This window comes from Harpegnathos saltator, unplaced genomic scaffold (genome assembly GCF_003227715.2).
Source record: "Harpegnathos saltator strain DR-91 unplaced genomic scaffold, Hsal_v8.6 scaffold284, whole genome shotgun sequence".
Classification (NCBI taxonomy): domain Eukaryota; kingdom Metazoa; phylum Arthropoda; class Insecta; order Hymenoptera; family Formicidae; genus Harpegnathos; species Harpegnathos saltator.
The window spans coordinates 39,169-62,557 of NW_020230077.1; the positions used below are offsets into that span (position 1 = coordinate 39,169).

Below are 23,389 nucleotides of genomic sequence, written 5' to 3' on the forward strand. Positions count from 1 at the left end.
TATCCTCCCTCTCTCTCTCTCTCTCTCTCTAATTTCAAGACGCTACCCCGGCGTAAAGATCGCGCTCACGAAATATCGTGATCGATCACTCGCGCGTTCCAATGAATCTCGAAAAATCGCAAAGCAGCACGAGACGAGAAGCGGCTGGTCGCTTTGTCAGCCGGCCGGACCGGATATATATCACAGGACGCTCAAGTGAATCCTGGCGTCAGCCGGACGTCCGCGAATATCCGCTGCGAGTAAGCAGCGGGCGAACGAACGGCCGCGCATGCGATGCAATTTGCGGAGAGCGGCCGATCGGCGAGGCGGTGTCGTGGGACAGCGAAAAGCGAACGCGCTCGAAGCCGGCGCGCGGATTTCCGTTTGCCGATGAAAAACCGACGGGACACAATCGGCGAGCAGGTCCGGCTCTCGATCGGCCTCGAAAGGCCCGAGAGAGGAGGCGATTTGCCCCGCTCGCTCGCGCGGCCGAGCGTCGACGATAATGGACCGGATCATCGTCGATTCGTATGTACATCGTCCGCCACCTGCACACACGGCGAGTCCGGGCGTAGTCGAATCGTGGGAATCGTCGGATTACATCCGCCCAATTAATTTTTTCGCCGGTACCGACCGCGACGGCCGGACGGTTTCGCATAGCGTTCCCGAACTGCGCTGCTGCAGGAGGAGGAGGAGGAGGAGGAGGAGGAGGAGGAGAAGGAGGAGCAGCAGCAACAGCAGCAGCAGCAGCAGAAAGAGGGAGGATGGAATAGTATGAGGCAAGAGAGGAGGAGCAAGAGGATGAGGCTGCTGCTCCCGTTTTTTACGCGCGCTCGTTTAGCTCGCTACAACCGACCGGTAATATCGGGATGCGCCCCTTTAACGCGCGACTCGCGCGCGCGATATGCGACCGCCGCCGATACTCGCTCCTTCTCGCTCCGGAGCGTCGAGCGTGTGTGTGTGTGTGAGCGGCGGTCGGAGGCGCCGGTATCGCGATTAAGCGAGGAAATCGCCGTAGCTCGGCTAATAAGACTATTTGCGGCTGTACACACACGCGTCTCTGGGCCGCTCGCGACGCTAAAAGCGAAAGTGAAATTAGGAACGACTGCGGAGCGACTGCGAGCGCCGCTCTTCTCCGCCGTAATGCGTCTAAGTGTAATTTCCGACCGACCGGCCGGTCGGCCGGCTGGCTGCCATCGCCATTAACCGAATGTGAGGGAATGTGAAAGAACCGAAATCTGCGGCCCTCCACGGAGAAATCTTGGCCGCGTCGCGCGAAAATACGTCACAGCGAGTCAAGCCATCGGCCGCGACGGCCGCAATATTAATTTAATGGATTGCGGACTCGTCACGTTGCTCGAGCGGGAGGAAAAAGGGGGCGGCGATCGGTCGCTTGGCGTCTCGCGCATCCGAGTGATTTCGCACGCGTGTGCACGAGTGCGAAAAAGTAAGAGGCGCGCGTCTCTCTCTCTCTCTCTCTCTCTCTCTCTCCTCTCTCTCTCCTCTCTCTCTCTCTCTCTCTCTCTCTCTCTCTCTCTCTCTCGACGTCTCTGTGTCTCTCGAAGGACTTTCACTTGCCCTCCGCTTTGGTGCGCATCGCCGTGCCGAGTTTACGAGCACGTGAGACGCCACTAAGAGCGTCCTCCTCTTCCTCCTCCTCACTCCACCTCCGTTTCCTCTTGCGCGCGTCTTCACCTAAATACATCGATTCAACGGCGGATCTGAAGCCGTCGCCGCCGCCGCCGCCGCTGCCGCGACCCCCGGCTGTAACGGGAACGCGCGACGAGCTTCCGTTTGTGACAAATATTAAGTATTACTCGGTCGGAAAGCGGAGGTACTGGATGACTTCTTCATTGTCGTCGACCTGTCGCATTCGCGAAATCGGATCGTCGCTCACACGAGAGCCGCGAGTAATCCTGCAAGTCTCTCCGGGTGTTCCAGAATGATTTCACAGGTCTGAGTCGTTAATCAGGCTAGAAAGCAACACGCATGCACACGTTTCAAGAGATAAAAACTTACTTTTTTGAGAGTGAGAGAGAGAGAGAGAGAGAGATTTATCGATACTTCTCGATCGATACTTGAAGGGTCGAGTCGCGTCGTCAGGATCACTCCCCAGATTGCTTCAGGTCGGCGAGCAAATCGCCGAGTAAACAGCAGGCCGAAGGAGCGCGATTACATGGACGAGGAAGGGTAATGTCCGCGTCGGCGACAGCTTCCACTTGTACAACACGGAGCAATTTTTCCAGCCGTTGCTTCCGATCCAAGTCCGGCGCCGAACTTCACGCAGCACAACGGACGGCTGTCGACGCGGTAACGTCCTGGAGGGCGACCGTGGTCGCTGAAGCGCGACGAGATCGCGCGAAGGGCGGCCGCTCGCAACCCCGTCGCTGATCCATGGCGACAGATTTCATCGAGCCGCCCTCGCGTGATCTTGCTCCCCCAGATTGGACAGGGCATCACGCCTCCCCTCCGCGAAGTGTCGCAATCTCCCTCGCCCACGTCCCGTTTTCTTCCTTTCGCTTCTTCTCCTTCTCTGAACTAATAAAATATTGTCGCTCATTATTTCTCTCTTTCTCTCTCTCTCTCTCTCTCTCTCTGTCTCTCCTTCTCTATGATTGAAACGGGTCTCTCTCTGTCGAACACGGTGTGTCAAGCTCGAAGTAACGCAATGTTATTTAAATAAAACGGAGCGCGAGTGGATGCTGATGCCTGATGGGGGAGGGGAGGGGGAGGGGGACAGACGGCACGGCGCTGGATGATCGCTCGGCTAGCCGCGTGACGAAATCGCTCGCACGTTCGCCCGTTCACTCGCGAGCGCTCATAAATCGCGTGAATTCGCGAGGTGAATCGCGATTAACGGTAGCCGAGCGCAGCGGCCGCCTCCGTTGCCAGGACGATAAATGACAGCGGGAGAGGACGAGGACGCTTCTAAACGAGCAAAGTCAAGAGAACCGAGCGGATGCAGCAGCGTTCTCGTCGCGTCGCCGAGGGACAACATGAGGGTGTGTAGGAAAGTGCAGGTGGGAGAGGGCGGAAGAGACGACAGGCCGAGAGAGAGAGAGAGAGAGAGAGAGAGAAGGGGGGGAGGGGGGGCAAACACGAAGAATGCCACGGCAATCGTAATGGGTCTGCCAGCGGCTGCAGCAACGGCGGCAGCAACAGCAACGCTGCAGGTAATAACCATCGCGTATATAACGACACGATGAGTCGTGGGTAGCTCGGCCGATGGGCTTCGGCACCTCCACGGCTTTCACGAGATTCCCTGGGTTCTGCCCGCGCTGATATACACGGTGTATCGAATGCACGATCCTGTCCGAATTAGCGCTTCAACCTGGGCCTGCTGGGCGACCAAAGCTTTCGCTCCGCGTATTTCACCGTCAATGTCCAGGTGATATCGAAAATTGCCGAATTATTGAATATTCATTTCATCTATTGATGAAAAGAATATTGATGATATTCTTGAAGAGATGTACCTTTGCAAATCTAATCTTCCGTTTCCTTTCTTCCGAGCCTCTCTGGACTTCCCGATTCCCGAAATATGGCAGCCGTAGCTTTAATCTAGGCTGGAATCGCCGACGACTTGGTACACGCGGCCTATTTCCAGCGGAGCGATCCAAATGTCAGGATCTGGAAGATACACGTTCGCTCGAGGGCAAACGATATATACATTTGTTTCTCTCGGACGTATAAAAATGTCAACAATTCCCACGAAAAATTACAAATCGGTGAATTTTGAGCGCTTGAGCGATTTTAACATGTTGAAGCTCGACGCGACTCCACTCGCAGCCTCTTACAAGATAAATAGTCTTCGCGGAAACATCCTTTCGAGAGAAAGGACTCTCTCTCCGTAAATTTCTCCCGGGTCAATCTACCTTCCGCGCGCGTCCTGAAGAGAGACGACGCGCGATTACGGCTGCGTCGTCGCGGAGAAGCGAGATTACGTAAGACTGCGCGGCTAGCGGCGCCTTATCGTCGCTATCTCGCGTCGTCCGCGACTTCCTCTTCGCGACTCGGACTCGCGCCATCGTCGTCCTCGTCGTCCGACCGGATCCTTTCTCTCGTCGATCTTCCCACAGCGGTGCGCGCGCGCGCGCACGCGCGCACGCGGCTGCACCGGCGCGGCCTTTGTCGTCGCGGTGCATTCGTGTCCTGCCTCCTTAAGCGCGGCTCGCACGCCGCTGCCGACGAGGATGACGACGACGAAGACAACGGCAGCACGGAAATAGCGTGATGTCTGGCCTCGAAAGCGCGCTCGGTGGGTGAGTAATATCGGGTGTCCCGGAATTAAGCAGCAGCGAGCGACGAATATCTGCTGCACTCGCGATTAGACGCGCGAGTTTCGATCGCGGGATCCCCGGAGGAGATTTTATCCCGCGGCGGTTTCATTCGGCGAAGAGCACTCGCAATCTTCGCGGAGAACATTATCGAGCGAGCCGGATGTTCCTCGCGAGGCGCCGCGCCGCGTCGTTTGCGTACTTTTTACCGGATTAAATTCTTATTACATAGCGGGATATATACAAGAGAAGTGCTCTCGGCTGGTAACAAGATCGAGGGGGTGAAGACAGGCGAGAGACGTACATACATGTTTTCTTTTTTTTTAATATATCATTATTAATCGTCCACTGTCGTTTGCGTGATATCGTTATATCGACAATTCATCTATTTACATGTTCCATAATAATAATATTAATAATTAATAATAATAATTGTAATTGTATACTTCTACTACAAATATACAGATTTGTCGCGTGTGTATGTGTGTGTGTGTGTTTTGTATCTCTGTGTATGTATACGTGTCGCGTTGTTCTTTCCGTTTTTTTTTTTATACAAAAATGGGATATACGCCTTTAGGGGAAGAAGTCTTTACAATCTTCGCGTATCAATGCCTCGTCGCGAACAAAAGGCCACTATCTGCGGGGATGGTGGGGGAAGAACAGGAAAAGGAAGAGGAGAAGCGCAGAGAGAGAGAGAGAGAGAGAGAGAGAGAGAGAGAGAGAGAACAAGGAAGGAAGAAGATAATCTCGCGATCGCGTTGATAGAGAAGAGAGGAGACAAACTCCTCTAATTCGGAAGTCGAGCGATCGCGCGATATCGAGCGGTCGGAAGATGAGGACGAAGAGGAGGGCTATCGGAAAGATGACGAGCAGGAATGGACACCGTTCAACGATTAGCGACGTATCAAATCGTCCGTGGAAGTGTAAGTACAAAAAATGACAACAGCTTTATTACACGTCGTAATTCATACAATATAATCGTATCTCGCATCTATACGCGTATACGCTTCTCGTTAATCGGGCAATGTTACGCGCGTGCGCGCGCGCGCGCGCGCGACGGCGTCCGATCGAGGATCGGAAGGTGCGTAGCGCGGGGCGGCGGGGATCAGGGATCGATCGGTGATCCTCGATCGATCCGCGATCACCATCGCGATGTGATCGATACGCGGCTGCAACAACCGCTACCGGCGCTAAGGCCGTGCGAGCGCGCGAGCGAGCGACATCCCGAACGTAAGCCTGACTTAGTCGAATACTTGCATTTCGTTTATTTAATTATCATTATTTGTAACAGGAACATCATCGAATCTTTGTTCGCTACAATTCACGCATTCACATACATGCACACACACACACACACACACACGCACACGCACGCACTCTCTCTCTCTCTTTCACACGCGTTCTAACTTACGCACATGCGCTTCGGACGTCACAAAATATCGTCACATCGTCATTGTCATCAGCCGTCGTAATTATCGGCGGCTCTGTTTCTCTCGCCACCCGCTTGTTTTGTTGCGCCGTGTAAAATCGTCGCGCGTCCGCAATCAGCAGCCACATAAATAAATAATTAATTAACCGGCGACCGTGCGCGATGACCGTCAGCGATCCGTCGCGCGTCCCGCGCGAGGATTGACTCGCATCCGCGAGAGAGCCGAATCGCGCTCTGCTCGACTCTTCTTCACGCGCGAGCGAACGTCGAGACGATGAGATATCGCTTGAAACCGCAAATTCGCCGGTCCGTTGCGAACGAATGGCGCGGAGGACGGGCGAATTCGCGAAAGCTCGCGCGACCGAGTCAACTTTGAGGCGAAGTTTGCGCGACCGATCCTTTCCCACTTTCCGGATGATGGCGACCGGAAACGCGGACAACGTCCCGAGGGGACGTCCAAATGCCTGCCTCCTACTCTGAGAGAGAAGTCATCTCCGGAAGCACGTCTTTCGCGGTACTTGTTTCTTCGAATGACTTCCGGACTCTCGCGTCGGGAAAGAATCGATCTCTCCTAGCTGTCGCCGTGACAAAGTTGACGAGCGTGGAAGGGAGAAATCGGTCGCTCTCCGATTCGATTCGACGTTTCTTCGCGTGCGAGATGACGCGCGATTCGTCTTCTCTCGCTAATTTCGGCGCCAAGCCACTTCGGAACAATCCGCCTCGTCGTCTCGAGACGCCGCCACCGATGACGACGCTGGGTCTGTCTCTCACTGTGTTTGTATTCTTACATACACATACACACACACACTCATACACACACACACACACATATATATACACACACACATATATATATATATACATATTATATATATATATATACATACGTATATTTCTTTATTATCTGTATAATTTATACACACATCTACTGAAGTCTCCTCAACCGCGTGCGTTAGCGCGAGCGCGCAATGTCTCGTCGAACGAAACGCATCGTCTTGTGCGCATGACCGGAAGATTCCCCCCGCACGGGCGGAGGACCTTTCCTCTCGTGTTTTTGATTTTTTTTGCGTTTTGTATTTTTTTCTTCCTACCAAAGCTTACTTATCTATCGCGCGTCGTCCAGTCTACGCTTCACGCGTCAATTTCACCCCGCGTTCACCCTTGCTGAAACTTACGGAATCGTCTGCGTCGCGCCATCGGCCGAGCCGTCCGACGCGCGTCTTCGGATTAAAAGGACGAAGCTTCGCACGTAAAGGCCACGTTTCACCCTTTCAATCGGCCGGTGTCTCACCGGCGAGAAGAGCGCGAGGAACGTCGCGCCAACGACGACGCGACAATCACCCGACTCCTCGGGACAGTCGCCGAAGCGGAGGAAAAAATCCCGGAGGGTCGAGCGAACACTTTTCTCGTCCTTCTCTTTCCATCGCGAGTCCAGGATCACCGCCAAATATCCGCTACTTACCAGAAAGAAAGTTTTCTCACGCCGCGCGATGTTACCTTGTCCGAGAAAGGGAATGCATCTCTCATCGTTCGTAAACCAAAAGAAAAAAAAAAAAAAAAAATAAGAGAAAAGATAACGTATAAAAAAAAAGAAGACAAATGAGAAGGCGAAAACATTTCATCCCACGAAGAGGCGACGTCGTTCGAGGATGTTGATCCGTCGTTGAACTTTCTCGCTCGCAACTATACACGCGCGTACATACATACACATACTCATATACCCACATGCACGCCGCAGGCTCTCTCTTCCTCTTTCTCTCTCCAACTCGCGCACTCACACTCTCACACGCACACATGCACGCAAGAGCTCTCGCGGTCGCGCGTTTCGTTCGCGACCGAGCCCGGGTCACGCAAATTCGAAAAAGAACTAATACCGGGAACAATGATAATGCTATGCGTTGTAATAATATTAATAATAATATTAATTAATAGCGCAATCCTAATAGAATAAGTAAATAACAATAATAATAAATTAGTTCTGTACAGAGTTTTCGCAAATATCGAGCACGATACAATATTAATATCTAAGGACGGGTCGGCGGCGTTCGGGTGAGCCGGCCGACCCCCACAGCATCGCGTTGTTTCTTCTTCTCTCGTGTCGCCTCTCTCGATCAGACCCTTTCGATCGGTCGGTCGATCGAGTGTCTTCGGCTGGTCCTCGCGTGTCGTCCAGCGCAAACCTAAACTGGCCAGCGGCGCGCGTCTCTCTCCTCGATCGTGGATGCACGTACACGTATTTTTCGCGAGAAAGGTTTGTGGTACCGATAAAAAAAGAGAAGGCGGAGGGGGGGAAGGGGTGAGAAAAAAATAAACGATGTACACAGGGCGAGAAGAAGGAAACGAACCGCTCGGGCATCCCAGGACGAAGACACCGCGGCGCGAGAGTGCGGCTGTCGCCCGAAGAAATCGAAGAGGAAACCAAACTGGGTTCGTCGATTCGTACACACACACACACACACACACACACGCACACACACACACACACACACACATACACACATACATACACACGCACGCACACACGCGCAAATGCGCGCTGGGACCACTGAAAGATCCACGAATCGCGCAAGCACACGAACTATCTTCCTCTCTGGGTCTCTCACACTCGCACAGACATGCACACAGGTATACGTCCACTTTCTCTCTCTCTCTCTCTCACTCACATACACACGCACACTCTCTCTCGATAATTTCTAACGGAGTCTACTACAAAGTCCGGCGTCCGACTGCTACTACACTTCCGTCGCGAGCGTCGCCGCCAGCGCGGCGTCATGCCTGTAATGATCGTCTATCACATACACACCGCAACTGTTGTTGTCCGTGACACCGCCGCTTCCTGGTGGACCACCAGCAGCATTAGCAGCAGCAGCAACACTACCACCACCACCACCACCACCACCACCGCCGCCGCCGCTAACGGCTTCCGATATCGTCGTCGGCCTTTTGAGCAACGCGGCCTCCGCGGCGCAACAGACGTCCGGCGTGTTGCCGGTGGAGAACATGGACGACCTCTTGGCACTCTCCAAGACCCCGATGCCGAGGCCCAGGCCGAGACAGTCCTTTTCCTTTTGGAAGAGATGAGCCGACGCTCTGTGCGCGGCCGCCTCCGTGTTCAGCTGCTTCGTCGTCCTCGTGGTCCTGCCGTCCTGCAGCACCGGTTCCGGCTTGTAACCCGAGCACGCGCTGTCGAGCGTCACGTCGGTCTGGAACGATGAGTCGAGGTCGTCTTGCCGCGTCACCGACGCCACGTTGTTCACGCTCTTGTTCGCCGTCCAGGTGTTCTTGATCATGTGCGCGTCACCGGCGCCCAAGGCGCAGACGCTGCCGCTGCCGGCGCCGATGAGGCCGCTGCTGGCAGCGCTGCTGAGGAGGCCGCCGCCGGCGCCGCCGACTACGCCGCCGATGCCGATCGTACTGGCGCTGCGCTTGCTCATGCTGCTGTGCACCGCGTTCCTCTCGTTCTGCAGCCGGGCCTCCTCGTCGGCCTTGGCCTGCTCGCGTTTCCGCCGTCTCTTCATGCACATGACCGCGACGATGGCGACCAGCACGAAGACCGGCACCGCGGTGGAGATGGTCGCGATCATGACTATGTGCTCCGTCGTGAGACCGGCGTTCCTGGCCTCCGCTGTAGCGACGTGCTTCGACAGATTGCCGGACCAGTAGCTGGCGCCCGATGGCGGCACCGCCGGCGACACGACCGAGCCGCCGGCGGTGTTGAAAGACGCCGCTGCTGCGGACGGCAAAACTGCCGACCCGCCGGAGGCGGCGGCGGCGGCAGCGGATGCGGCGGCGGCAGCGGCGGCGGCAGCGGCTGCTGCCGCAGACGCGACACCGGCCTCCTCGTTGCACGTGTCGCCGTACCAGCCGTCCGGGCAGTCGCAGAGGAAACCATTGACGCGGTTCCGACACGTGCCGCCGTTCTGACAAGGCGCGCTCCGGCACTCGTCCACGTCCACGCTGCAGTCCTTGCTGGTGAAGCCGGGCTTGCATACGCAACGGTAATCGTTGGTCCCCGAGATGCACCTGCCGCCGTTCGCGCACGGCTTCGCCAGGCAATAGTCCACCTTGTCCTGGCAGAGCCGCCCGACGTAGCCCGGCACGCACTGACAGCGGAAGCTGTTCACCAGGTCCACGCAGGTGCCGCCGTTGAGGCACGGGTCGCCTTGGCAGTCGTCCACGTTGATCTCGCAGCGCTCGCCGGTAAAACCAGCCGGGCAGGTACACCGAAAGCCGTTCACGTAGTCTGTGCAGGTGCCGCCGTTGGTGCACGGGTTCGGCGCGCACTCGTCGAGCTGCGACTCGCAGTCGTTGCCGGTGTAGCCGGCCGCGCACCGACACACGTAGCCGTGCACAGAGTCGTCCTCGCAGGTGGCGCCGTGATGGCAGGGTGAATCCCGGCAAGATTTCGTCGTGATCTCGCAGTGTCTACCTCGCCAACCGGGCGGACAGGTGCAACGGTAGCCGGTGATGTGATGATGCTGCCTCGAGGAGGAGGAGGAGGAGGAGGAGGATGATTCCAGAGCACTATTGCCAACGTTGCTTCCGGCAGCCGACGACGACGACGACGATGATGACGATGATGACGACGACGACGACGACGACGACGACGACAACGACGACGACGATGACGACGACAACGACGACGACGACGACGACGACGACGGTGACGACGACGATGATGACGTTGACGACAACAACGACGTTGACGAGACACTTCCGTTGGCGTAGCTCCCGGATGATTCCATCGTGCAGGTACCGCCGTTCATGCACGGCTTCGAGTGACAGTCGAAGAGCGGCGTCTGGCAATCGGCGCCGGTAAAACCTGACGGACACGAGCAGGTGTACGAGCCCTGGCCGGTGTTGAAGCAGGTGCCGCCGTTCATGCAGGGCTTGTGATTGGTGCAATAGTTGAGGTCCTGGTTGCAGAACAGTCCGCCCCAGCCCTCGTCGCACTCGCACTCCCAGGGCTTTTGGCAGCTACCGTGAAGGCAGCCCGGGTATCTCACGCACTGATTGCACAATGGACCCTTCCAGCCGTTGTGACATCTGCAACAGGAAGGCGGAACGTGTCCTGCTGAGTGAGACCGGGACACTCGAGATCGCGCGGATAAGAATCGGCCCGGTATCGCCCGGTATACGACTAGGATAGGCACAGGAAAGACAAGCGGACGTAGGACGCGTAGAGGAGATGTGGTGTGTGTGTGTGTGTGTATGTCATGCGCGTTTCTGCGAAGGCTGAGTCATCCATCCGTGGATGATAAATCTGCTTTCTCGCAAGCGATACATTCCATCTGAGCTAAAGACGCGGTTACCAAAGTCGCGCCAAGGGGCTCATCGTTCTCCCTCCCCTGGACGCGCCTGAGACTCCGTTAGGCTTATTGGATCGCTCGCGTCGGTCGTCGCGAGCGAGGTCTCTGGAGCGAAGTTCGCGAGACTTTGTACTTCCATACTCGCTCCCTTGGCCCCTCCGGTCGCTGCGGTCACGAGTCTCGAGGCACGGTTTCACCGTGCCGCGCGCGCGCGCGCGAGACGGAAGGTAGTCGCGGACGAAGCGGGCAGAAGAAGAGGGTCGCGGCCGAATCCCGGTGCAGCGCGAGGAGAGCGGCGGGGAGGAGGGAGGGCGGCGAAGAAGGAGGACAGAGGTCGGCGACGAAGCGTCGAGAGACGCTTCGTGCGGATGTGCGCGATATACACGCAGGAGGAAGACGAGACAGAGAGGGAAGGACGACAAGGCGGCAAGGAGACTTCTCTCGAGCGAGTCGAAGGAAGAAAAGATTCGCGGTCCCTCGCACGCGCGAGGAGGGAGAGGATCGCCGAGAAGGAGGAGGAGGAGGAGGAGGAGGAGAAGAGAGGAAGGGGCAGCGACAGGGAATATCTTAAAGGTGGATAAAGCCGGCGAAGAGAGATGAACGCCGGGCAGGGTGAGAGAGGGTGGCATGCCAGGAGATGAGAAGGATACGCCGCGGTCGACCATTACATGCGGGGGTTACGCTTCGCGGAGGAACGAAGAAGAAGAAGAAGAAGAAGAAGAAGACGAGAGAGAAGAGAAGGGAGGAGAAAGACCGGCGGAGGAAGGGAGTAGGATGAAACGAGAGATGCGGAATGAAAAGAGGATGCTACACGAGGAGTGTGATCGCGCGAGCACGCGCTTGCGTGTGCAAGAGCTTGTACGTGTGCGTAGCATACGAGCGACGAGCATGTGTGAGATATGTACGAATACATGCGAAGAGCGGCTTCGCCGTAGCGCGCGGGGTGCACATGAGTGCGCTGAGAGAAGGAGACAGATGTAGAGAGAGAGAGAGAGAGAGAGAGAGAGAGAGAGAGAGAGAGAGAGAGAGAGAGAGAGAGAGAGAGAGAGAGAGAGAGAGAGAGAGAGGGTAAGGGGAGGCGAGAGGGGGACCGAAGGTGGTGCGAGCCTGAAGAACCAGCCACTGTAGAGGTGGGGAAAAGGGGGGGTCTGGGATGCGAAGGAGCGAGCGAGCGAGCGAGCGAGAGAGAGAGAGAGAGAGAGAGAGAGAGAGAGAGAGAGAGAGAGAGACACGCGGGACCAGCGTAGACTGCGGCAAGAGAAAGAGAAAGAGAAGGAGAAGAGGGAGCCGAGAGGAGAGAAGGAGGAGGTAGAATTCTGGTTGAGCGGTGGGGGATGAGTCGTCGAGTAGTGTGTTCCCACGGTTCGAGCCTCGGCACAGCCGTTCAGTATGCGGGTCAAGGAAAGGTTACGCTCCTCTGTGTGCGCGCTCGCGCGTCTCGCGCTGCCCACCACTACCGACACACACCGTACCGTCACCACTACTCGCGCATCAGCGTGCGCGTATACGTCCAGTCTGTACGTCGTCCTCTCTCGTCTCGTGGCTCTATCATGGTCTAACAGAGATAGAGAAAGAGGGTGGCTCGAAAGTGCGCAGGAGAGGAGGAGGGCGAAGGAGATAGGTAGAGAGAAAGACGAATTCGGGAAGAACGAGAAGCGAAATACGCGGAGGAGGAGGAGCTGGTGATGGTGGTGGAGCGGGACGAGGGGGAAACTGCAGCAAACGTCGACGTCGCATGACTATACCATCAAGTATAGAGCGAGCGCGAGAAACGAGGAGAAGAAGAGAGAGATTCGCCGGAGACTTGGCGAGATATACAGCGCGGGAGCGAGAAAGGAAAGAGAGAAAGAGAGAAAGAGCGAGAAGCTGCGGGAGACACACCGGACACAGAGTGGTGAGCGGCGGGCCAGGAGGAGGAGAAGAAATGAGAAACAGGACGAAGGGGGTTGAAAGCGGGCAAAGTGTGCCGCCGTGCGGATTATTCGTGGTCGCTCGCTGGCGAAGACGAAGACACGAGGTGGGTCTTCAAGTAGTAACGACGAGTACAGCCGAAGAGCGCGGCGAGAGCGGTCCACGTGATCCCGCATTCTACTTTGTGGCTAGGCCGCGGAACAGAATCGCGACTGTGCCATAATTACCGCCGGGGGATAGGTCATGCACCGGCGAGATGGAGAGAGAGAGAGAGAGAGAGAGAGAGAGAGAGAGAGAGAGAGAGAGAGAGAGAGAGAGAAGGGTGGGAGTGGGAGGAGGTGGACTAGGACTGGCTCCGGTCGGCCGTTATGGAAATCACGCGCGCGATATGCGCGGGCTCGGCTAAATGTCTCTCTCGCTGCACGAGAGACGAGGGAGGATTGATCTTTCTCTCTTTCTCTTTCTCTCTCTCTCTCTCTCGTCTCCTCTCTTCGCGACTCTCGCCGAAGCCGTCGCATCGATGCGAGGATATCGAAGAGAGACGTGCGTTCTTTGACCTTTAGCGCGAGCGCGTTATTACGCGGCCATTTAAACGACACGCCAGCGAAACGATATCAGATGCGCTGGAAATTCCAAACGTCCCTCGGGCGAGCGCGAATCGTTCCCACAATTTGTCCACGAGAATTCACATCATTACATTACATCGGATCGTCGCGCGTAAATTCCAAAGCGAAGAGAAACGTGTGTCGCAACTTGCACAGCATCCGGATGGCCAAAATTCGCAGCGATTCCCAGTCAATCAACGCGACGCGCACGACGAGATTTCACGTGGAGAGACATTTCGAGTCAGTCTAGGCTCGAGAGTGTAACACCACGTCATTGAGATGAAACGTCACCGAGAGACGAGAAGCAGCGGATAGCAGCGCGGCGCTCTCGCAAGCAGAAGACGCGCCGCGCGCCGTTCGTCGGCCGTGCGCGATCCGTGCTGCATCGTCATCGGTATTCAGGCTCCGCACGCACGCACGCACGCACGCACGCACGCACGCACACGCGTATGGGCACCGAAATTTCAATGGGGTGCCCAACGGCTGTGATTCTTGCACGTATCACGAGCGGCTCCGATATATCCCACGAGTTCGTTCGTTCGTTCGTTCGTCCGGCCGGCCGGCCGGTTGGCCGCCTGTCGCTTCGAAACGATCGTTATCGTCCTTTCCGAGTATGTACGCGAATACACGCCATACGACTGAAAACGAGCTATCGTAATTCTATCCCCGCAATCTACGTAATTATCTACGATCGCAAGGCGTGTAAAGCCCGCGCGCGTCTCTCCGGCTATTGTCGCGTGCACGTGGTTAACGCGCGCGCGCGATCAAGGTTAACGCCGATCAAATTCCGTTACACTCGTGAAATCGGATTTTTATTCGACCGCGTTGGCGAGTCGCTGATAACGAAGATAACGCGCGAGCGAATCGCGCTGCGCGCAATGTCATCGCGGCGCGCGTGTATCGTGTGACGATGCAGCGTCGTAATGCGATTGCGATCGATAATTTGTGATGATATCGGATAATAATGTCGGGAAAATTCTCGCAGACGCGAGCTGCGCGCGTATATAATTGTACCGTAAACACGGAGGAACCGCACGTTCTCACGCGGAGTCCGGTGAATTGACATAAATGCAAGAATGCGGAAAGATACGAATTTTTCTCGCAGACGCTGTCTTGGAGCTGTAGGCGGGGGCGGAGGGTGTAGAACTGATAGAATTGAGAATTGATGAACGCTCGAGAGGAGCGTTATGCGTTCGCCGCGCGCTGCGTGCGTGCAGGTCGCGGCGCGAGAAACTCTCTCGATATTCATGGCGGCGAGGCAGCGCGCTTTGTGCAGTGCGGGAAAATCCGCACCGTTCCTCCTTTCACGATCACGTGCAACTTTGAACCTCGCGACGGCACCGGCCGTTCAACGCGCGCTGCGGGAGTACGACTCGTGCAAACAAATGCAACAAGAACAAGGCACGAGAGAACGGAAACGTCCCAAATATTCTTCGCTCGGCGCCGAAAATTCCATCGCGCGATGTCGAGGAGAAAAATTGCCTGGATGCGCAGAAATATGAAACTCGATCCAATTCGATCGAAAACTGCACTCGAAAAAGAAAGAAACAGAAGGAAGACACACTCGGGGTTGCTCGCGAGTAATTCGTCGATCAGACTCAACGGGGAGACGCGCAAACGCTCGCGGTATTTTGCACCCCGAAATCGGCAAACAGTCGGAGACTCAGTCAGCGGCAGAGAGACGAGAGACTCTGAGCGACGAGCCCCGCGAGGAGCGCGGGGACGAGAAAACGAGCGCGCGCGCGAATAGGCACGACAGGCGAACTCGTGGCTGCGGCTAACGGGACAATTAACCCCGGTCGTAAAGTAATTAGATGATCGAGTTAACTCCAAACCCTCGGGTTAACGCCGACCGTAGAGGCCGAGATTCGAGGCCGACGTGCCGGGGAGCGCTGCGCCGATGTCTCGAAACGCGTGACATCCTGATGAACACTCGCGAAAGATGCCATGAATATCCTGGACGATACGCCAGGATAATCCAAAGTGCGTTTGCAAGCGACGCGTTTCCCGCTACGAAACTTTCGGTCGCGGAGAGAAAAACCCGAGAGGCCCCCCCAAAAAGTCCGTCGGAGAGGAGCCCGCGAGCGAGATAGGGATTGAACTGCCGAGATACTCCCGCGCGAGATTTACGACGCACGTAGATATCGAAGCGAAGCGAGCTTACGCCGAGCGATTCTCGCGAGTGGAAGCCGGGGAGCCCGGACTTTTCGCCAAGCGACGAATTAAGCCGGCAAGTTCAACGACACGGCGCGCAGACGAGCGGTGAGAGAGAGAGAGAGAGAGGGGAGGGAGAGGAGGAAAGCGGCGGAAAAGGAGATTGGTCGAGGAGGAGGGTACGGGAGGGTGGTGAGAGAGAGAGAGAGAGAGAGAGAGAGAGAGAGAGAGAGAGAGAGTCGAAGGAGGAAAGGGCAGGAAAGGATCGGGAACTGCCTCGTTGCGACGGGAAGAGCCAGCCGGAGTAACTTGGAGTTCCTCCGCTTGGTCCTTGCCGAGCGACGCGCGCGACGAGGATGATGCGCGGAATCCTCCGGCGCCTTGCGAATTGGCGGACTCGCGACGCGAACGTAACGGAAGCGCGCGGAAGAACGTCGAACCGGTAAATCAGCGGCGCTGCGCGCCGCGCATGGCCGGCGGAATCGTGACGGCCGCGTGTTCCTCGAAAGCGCCGCGCACGATAATTCACGACAGATATGCACGTAATTATTATCGCGCGTACACGCGTACGCGCCGCGCACCGCGGCGCATATACAAGTGGATGCACCGGCTCGAGGCTCAGGAATTTAGTTGGCGGTTACACGGGGCAGAGGCAAGGCGGCCGCGCGCGCGCGTGTCTGTGTGTAGGTGAGACGCGCGCACCGTTTGCATATACATGTACATGTGTATGTGTGTCTATATATTACAAGGATATCCAAGTGTGTGTACTCACAGGCATTCGTTGGGTTGCTGGCAGTGTCCGTGCTGTTCGTCGCATCCGGGCAGGCAGCGGGCTGAAATGAGTAAGAAAAAATCCAAGAGGTTAAGGCAACTCTCGGCGAGAGGTCGATCGCGTCCCTCACGACTGCACGAGCGGCGCAATACGGTACGATACGTCCGACGTATGCACGCACACACACACACACACACACCGACTCGGCGCGAACGCGAACGCATCTACGGTAGTTGGTGCAGTCTCTTTATTATTTCAATGCGCGACTTTGTGCCATTCTTTCCTCTCGTTATCGCCGTGCTGCGCGATTGTCTGCAAGGGGCTCCGCGTAATTGGAGGAATATTCGCGACCGGTGAATCAATGAGAGAGAAATCGAGAGAGACTGCTGTGTGCGAGCTTTGTTCCTTTTCAATTTTCTTCATCAGCTTTATCCATCACTACTGCGTCGTTTGCACTCCTCGTCGCTGGGCGCAGCTTGATCTCCCCTTGAGCAAGCTCCCCCCCCCCGTCGTCGTCGTCGGCGAGTCTGGCTTTAACACGACGCCACGATAATATTAATTAATACCGGAAACGGAAGGGTGTTAACAGGTGGCGCGCGGTAGTCGCGGCGAAAGGTGCGCGCTTCGTTTCCTCTTATCGAACGACCGTCGTCACACATCGAGCGCCCGGTCGAATTCGAGGAGGAGCGTAACGACCGAGGAGGCCTCGGCGCCCGGATGCGGGTCACTTAAAAGAGCGAGCGAGCGAGCGATCCGGAAGAGCAGGGGGGAGGAGGGGGAGGAGGAGGTGGGTCTCGTCGGCAGAGAGGTGCGCGTCGTCGCACGTGGGGGAAACTCGGTAACGTCTCGCAGCGCAGCGTATCGCGCCAATGTCGAAGGCGCGCGGCGAGTCCTGTAGGTGCGAGACAACACGACGGACCGCGTGTGCGCCGGGGCTCATGGCTGCCGGCCAACCGAGGGCCGCCCTCGCGGATATTTGCGGACTGGATTGCACACACGGCGAGCCGCCGCGCCGCGACACGTGACACAATTTCATTGCCCTTGCGGCGATCTATCGCTGGCGCACGCACGCACGCACGCACGCACGCACGCACGTGCAAGTATGCGAGGAATCGCGGCTGTCCGTTGGGATTCCGTCCTCCCCAGCGCGCGTTTTTCATCCAGGGGGAGCGAGAGACGAGGGGTCGCGCGAATATCGACTCCTCCTCCGCTCGCGACCGCTAGAACCGGCGACGCGCGAATTTCGAGCGACACGCGAAACCACCGACGCGCGGCAGGAAAGGAAAGCCGGAAAGCTGGGAAGCGCGGAAAGCAGCGAGCAGCTCGCTGGCGATGAATGAAGAGGGCTTGAGAACGACCACGGCATGGTCGCGGCGGTTCAACGTTTCCGCGCGCGCGGCCCAGGCGGGCAGGCAGGCAGGCAGGCACGACGAGGACGCGCGAGGGCAAGGCACACTCGCGAGGCAGGGCCGGTGAGGGCCAGCGAGGGCCGCGTGACCTTGGCATCGAGCGCAACGGCCCGACTCTCTTACTCGCCGGCCGGACTTTGGCGTGGCGTGGCGTAGCATAGCGTGGTATAGCGTCGTGGCATGGCATGGCACGGCACGGTATGCCATGGCATGGCCTGGCGTGGCGTAGCGTGGCATGGCATGGCATGGCACGGCGAGACTCGGCGCGGCATCGCCGCGCGCTAAGGAGTATGGTATTTATAGAGCGAAGAGAGCGAGATACGACCCCTCGGCCCCGCCGCCGCCGCGGTCTCTTCTTCTTCTTCTTCGGGTCCCCTTCGCGCCGCCGCCGCCGCCGCCAGTGTATCGCCGACGAACGACCGAATCGCAAAGATTCCACGACCCTCCGCCGCCTCCTTCCCTCTCGCTCGCTCGCTCGCTCGTTCGCTCACCCGATCTATCTGCTACGCTCTTTGGATATACCATTTTTTCTTTGTCGGGGGAGGAAAGGGAAGGGGACAGAGAGGAGGAGGAAGGAGATGGCGGAGGAGGAGGAGGAGGAGGAGGAGAAGAAGGAGAAGAAGAAGAAGAAGAAAGGTCCTAAGTAGCGAGGACGACGGCAAGGAGGAACGCGTTGGAACGAGTGACTAAACAAATCTCGTAAGCCGCGACAAATCTTGCCCCTGGAGGATTATTTACGGCCGATCCGCGAGCGCGCGATTTTTCGAGATAAATCCTCGCGAGGTGGGCTATAAATCCGACGGGTGTCCGTTCTCTCCCAGCCTCCTGCTATCGCGAAACTCTGGGCCCTTCAAGTCGGTCGGAGCGGTCTGAACAGCCCAGAAGAAGACGTCCAGAGTCTCTCTTTGTCTTTCTCTCTCTCTCTCTCTCTCTCTCTCTCTTCTGAATGCGTCGTCCGACGCGCGGGGGTGATGGCGTTCGTTCCTCAACAATTGGACATGACATTCAGGCATGTCGCGACGTTACGAGCGAGTTGAGGATAATGGATATTTTCTCGAATTCTTCGAACGAAGAGGGAAAACGGCTGCGCAAATTGTATCTAGCGGCCCACGATGGAAACTAATTATCGGGCTTGCGATAATGGAACACGAAGCAACAATAATTACACAATTTCGCTGCTCGGCGGTTATGCATTCTGCGCGTAATTGAGATTATGATGAATTTTAATTAGTCCATATTAGCCACCCCGTCCTCATTTCCACGTCATCAGCTCGGGCCAGTGATCAATATTTCGCAGTCGCTTATTAATTCGATGCAATGCGGCTCCGTTCTCGCTGATGCTACAAACGCCTCCCCGCGCGCCACGCTGCAAGAGCGTGACTCGCTCTCTCTCTCGCTCTCTCTCTCTCTCGCTCTCTCTCTCTCTCTCTCTCTCTCTCTCTCTCTCTCTCTCTCTCTCTCTCTCTTTCACCTGTATAGAAAGCTCGAAATTGATTGAGTGGTGTCCGTGACGCAATCTCTCCGGAAGCAGTCGTGAAATCGCGGACAAGCGGACGAGTCGCGTCTTTGTGCGGCGCAGGGTAAAGCTCGTAAAGCGGCCGCAAGTGATGCTCCTCTACGAGCCTGCCGACTTGTGCAGGGTGCACCGGTTCCCTTTAAATGCCCGACTTCGACCAGAAAGATAGACGAAGACAGATGGATAGACCGAGACTGTGGGACGGAGAAAGAGAGACAGGCGCGCACACACACACACACACACACACATAAACACACAGTCAGCCGGTGTGTGTTGCACCCCGAATTCCCCCGCGACTCCCTCCGCAACGTACTTATTGATTTTCTATCCCCGGCCAACCGATTTCCCTTCGTCGAAACGGTCGCGAGCGAGGCACCGGCCCCCGGTGAAGCGGGGCACACACACCACCGCTGCGGCCACCCCCTTTCGCCTCCTGGCGCTCGCTCGGAAAGGCGAAAGGCTCGGGAGGGAGAGAAAAAGGGAGCAATTCTCGCGGAGCAATTCGCGGTATATATACCTGCAGTAAAGCAACGCGCAGCGTGTAAAAGTGATAGGAACGAATTAGTGACAAGTCCGTGGTGGGAACTTGGTCGACCGGCCGGAAGCATCGGGACGACAGTAAGACACGTCCTCCTCTCCCATTCATTCTCTCTCTCACCAGGAGACGAGCCCGTACGAAAAGAAGGAACGACGATCCCTGGGAGTTTACACGACAACTTGATCGCTCATTTAAGAGCTTGCGACAGCTTTTTCTCATGCTACGTCAGCTCGACTCGACAATGCGACTTATTGTCGAATTTCCAGCGAGCGTCCAACACACACCAAGGCTGAGAGAGAGAGAAAGAGAGAGAGAGAGAGAGAGAGAGAGAGACTACTCCTCTGTCACAGGCAACGTTTTCATTCATAAAATTATTATCCCTCGAGCGTGCAGTTCCGCCGGTTTTTTTCTTTTCTCAAACCAAACTCACCAACCAGCACGTGCTGGTGTCGTTTGGTTAAGCCGGGTCCAGTCTCCGGCTAAACATTTGCAAAACAGACCGACGTGATCTGCCTGCGAACGAGAAAACTTGGTCAGGTAGCGAGACGTAAAACAGAGGAACGAAAGACAAGCGTCGGGAAAATGTGGTCGTCGATATGGAGACATAATAGAGAGAGAGAGAGAGAGAGAGAGAGAGAGAGAGAGGGGGGGAGTGGAGGAGCAGCCAGGATGGAAGTGGACTGTGAACGAGCCCGCGAGTCCGGCGCAGCTGTTGGTTAAAGCACCGACCTCTCGCTCGGTGCAGCTGTCAGGGCCCGACGACTCTCGCACGGGCCTCCTTCTCTTTCGGGCCGCCTCGTCGTGCCGTTGCAGCTGCTCTGTCTCTCTCTTTCTCTCTCTCTCTCTCTCTCTCTTTCTCTCTCTCCGTCCCTCTTTCACCCCGCGCGCAACCCCTACATATAACACACACCGTCCCCGGGCGGTGCACCCCCGAAAGAGAGCGGCGACTGCCTGCAGCGCGGCCACCTATTCTTAACCCACCGACCTGGCCAACCCTTCCGCGACGGGGTTAACGAGGGAGAGAGAGAGAGTTAACCCTCGTTGCTCGCGCGTCGCGTGATCGAAGCGACTGCGCGACGAGAGCGAGAGTGCGCGACAGCGCGACTGCTGCTCGATGACGCGATCTCGCTTTTCTTTCTTTCTTCAGGGCGGAAATCTGGCCGAGAAGGCGAGGAGAAGTGACACGCGAGCGACAGGTCTCCGCCTTGAAGAGAGGGAAAAGGAGAGGCCAAGATAGGAAATTGCGATAATTTGACGACGACACGACGATTGCACGACACTTGAGGACTCCCGAGGAAAAACCGAGGAAAAACGCTTTCACGGTTGCCTCTTAGGAAGGATGTTTTTTCTCTCTTGATGTCATCATTGATGTCATACGCGACTGAGAAGACGAAAACAACAGCGACGACTAGGGCTGCCAAATCCAAAAGTTAAAATTATCGGACACTGCTTCTTTGGTAATAACAAACCCAAACCGGATAGAAATAATAATCATAACGTTACATTACAATACAAAATACGACAAGAATTTATTTACAATATTAATTTCTATAAACAATTCTATAAACAAAATTTGATTGAATAATAAAAATAATAATAAACTATTACTTTTTTAATATATACGGAATGATGGATCGGTAGATCATCTACTAGAGATGGCTTCTCGTGGCGCTCGATCGTTTGTAGGCGCTTGAAACGAAGAAACGTTGCTAAAATCTGAACTCTCATTCCATTGATTGGATATAACTCAGAAACCGGACATATGACGTCCGGTTTGACTTATCAACCGGACACTGGACAAGACTTCTGAAAACCTGACGGTCCAGGTCAAGACCGGGCAGTTGGCAACCCTAGCGACGCGACTCAGCGCGATGCAGCGCGAGAGAGGGAGAGATCTCGATCTCTCGGTAGAGACAAACAGCGCGCGCCGCGATTTTGGAGGATGTAACGCGGAAGCGGCGAAGTAGAGCGCGAGATACATCTGGCGGGTGTTTCTGTTTAAACAGATTCCGAAGGAGTGAAAGTCCTTTTGTTCTCGCGAGACTCGTTCCGAAGGAGAGTCCGCCGCGCTCGTGATTTAAATCGTCGCGATTTAAATCGTTTCCCGACGTTTTGCGGCCGACTGCTTCCCGAGCGAGCGCGACAGTGATTTTGCCACTTCTCATTAGACTGCATAATCGTATGGAATATTGCGGCAACGGTCGGCCGGCCGGCAGCCTTTTTTCGCCTCTGTCGCGCTACGACAGGGAAACGCGCGCGTTTCGAAAGCATTTTTATCTTCGCTCTTACGTCACCGAGAGGGAACGTGATGTGAATCGGGAACGAAATATTTCTAGTTTCCCCCGTCGCAAATTTTTGCATCAAATCTGGCTGGCCGCGCTCTCCCGAACGCCAAGAATATAAAATTGCAGACGATTACGGGCTTTTTCTTTTCTTATAAACATATATCGAGGTATCAACCTTGTTTCGCTTGCGAAGGCCTTTTCGAAATACCTGTTTTATTTACTCCCGGTGGCTGCTGTGGAAAATGATACCTTGAATAACGTGGGAAGCTCGTGAATACAAGATGCTCGGAGTTGGTCCCCTTTGTATGCGTGCCGGGAAAAAGTCGGGAAATGCGCGGAGGGCTTCTCAGCCCTCTCAGGGTGTGAAAAAGTCGATCCGGCCGACCTTGCGTGCGGGACGACAAAGAGATCGATGAGTTTGGCTTACGGTGCAAAATCGTTCCTCACGCCGGATGAAGCTGAAAGTCGCCAGCGTGCGCGCTCGCTTCGCGAGCGATTCGCCGGATGACGAGGAACGGCCACGAAATGGAATAGCCTCCATTAGTAATCGACGCGCGAACTTTGTCGATCGGCGTTCGCGAGTCGACGTCGACGAGAGGAGAGTGCAACGACCGGGAGAGCGGATGGGCCCCACACGGCGAGACTTGGCCTGCCTGCCTGCCTGCCCGCGATCGACCGATCGATCGATCGAAGCGGCGAGCGGAAAGCCTGGAATTCGGGATTCGCGAGAAGCTCGCGGCCGAAGGCCGAAACACGCGCTCGTCGCCGATAAGTAATCGAATCACGCTCGCGCGACTTTCGTTTATCGCAGGACACTCGAAGGTCAGCCTGCCGCTTTAAACGGATCCGCGATCCTTTTTTTGGCTGCAGGCAAAGAAACGCCGCTGTTATTACGGGCGAAACGAAACAATGGTACAGGTCTTGCGACGCGACGCGAGAAACAGGCGAGATCTCGCCTTAGACACTACATTCCGATCGCTTGTAATTATTTTGCATTAATAATAATAATAATAATAGTAATAATAAAGTCAGGTCAGCCGAGAAGAGTCCCCTTCGCGTCGTCGTTCGTCGCGAAATCCCGCGGCTCAGCGTCGATCGCAGTGTCGTTTTACCGAGCCATGTCGCTTCCTTCCCCGCCGTGGGATGGCACCGAAGCTATTGTGCCGTCAGACAATTCGGCAATCTGGCGGGTCCGACTTCCCCAAAGA

General features: G+C 56.0%; 1 protein-coding gene across 1 annotated transcript in view; it reads right to left on the reverse strand.

Moving 5' to 3' along the window:
- Window positions 1–5,181: 5,181 nt before the first annotated feature.
- Window positions 5,182–23,389, reverse strand: part of Delta (neurogenic locus protein delta) — a 33,904-nt gene continuing 15,696 nt past the window's right edge. The window contains exons 4-5 of the mRNA XM_025299558.1: window positions 16,434–16,494; window positions 5,182–10,728 (exon numbers count right to left, since the gene is read on the reverse strand). Coding sequence (XP_025155343.1) covers window positions 8,415–10,728; window positions 16,434–16,494 — 2,375 coding nt within the window. The 3' untranslated portion in view covers window positions 5,182–8,414. The remainder of the gene's footprint in view (window positions 10,729–16,433; window positions 16,495–23,389) is intronic.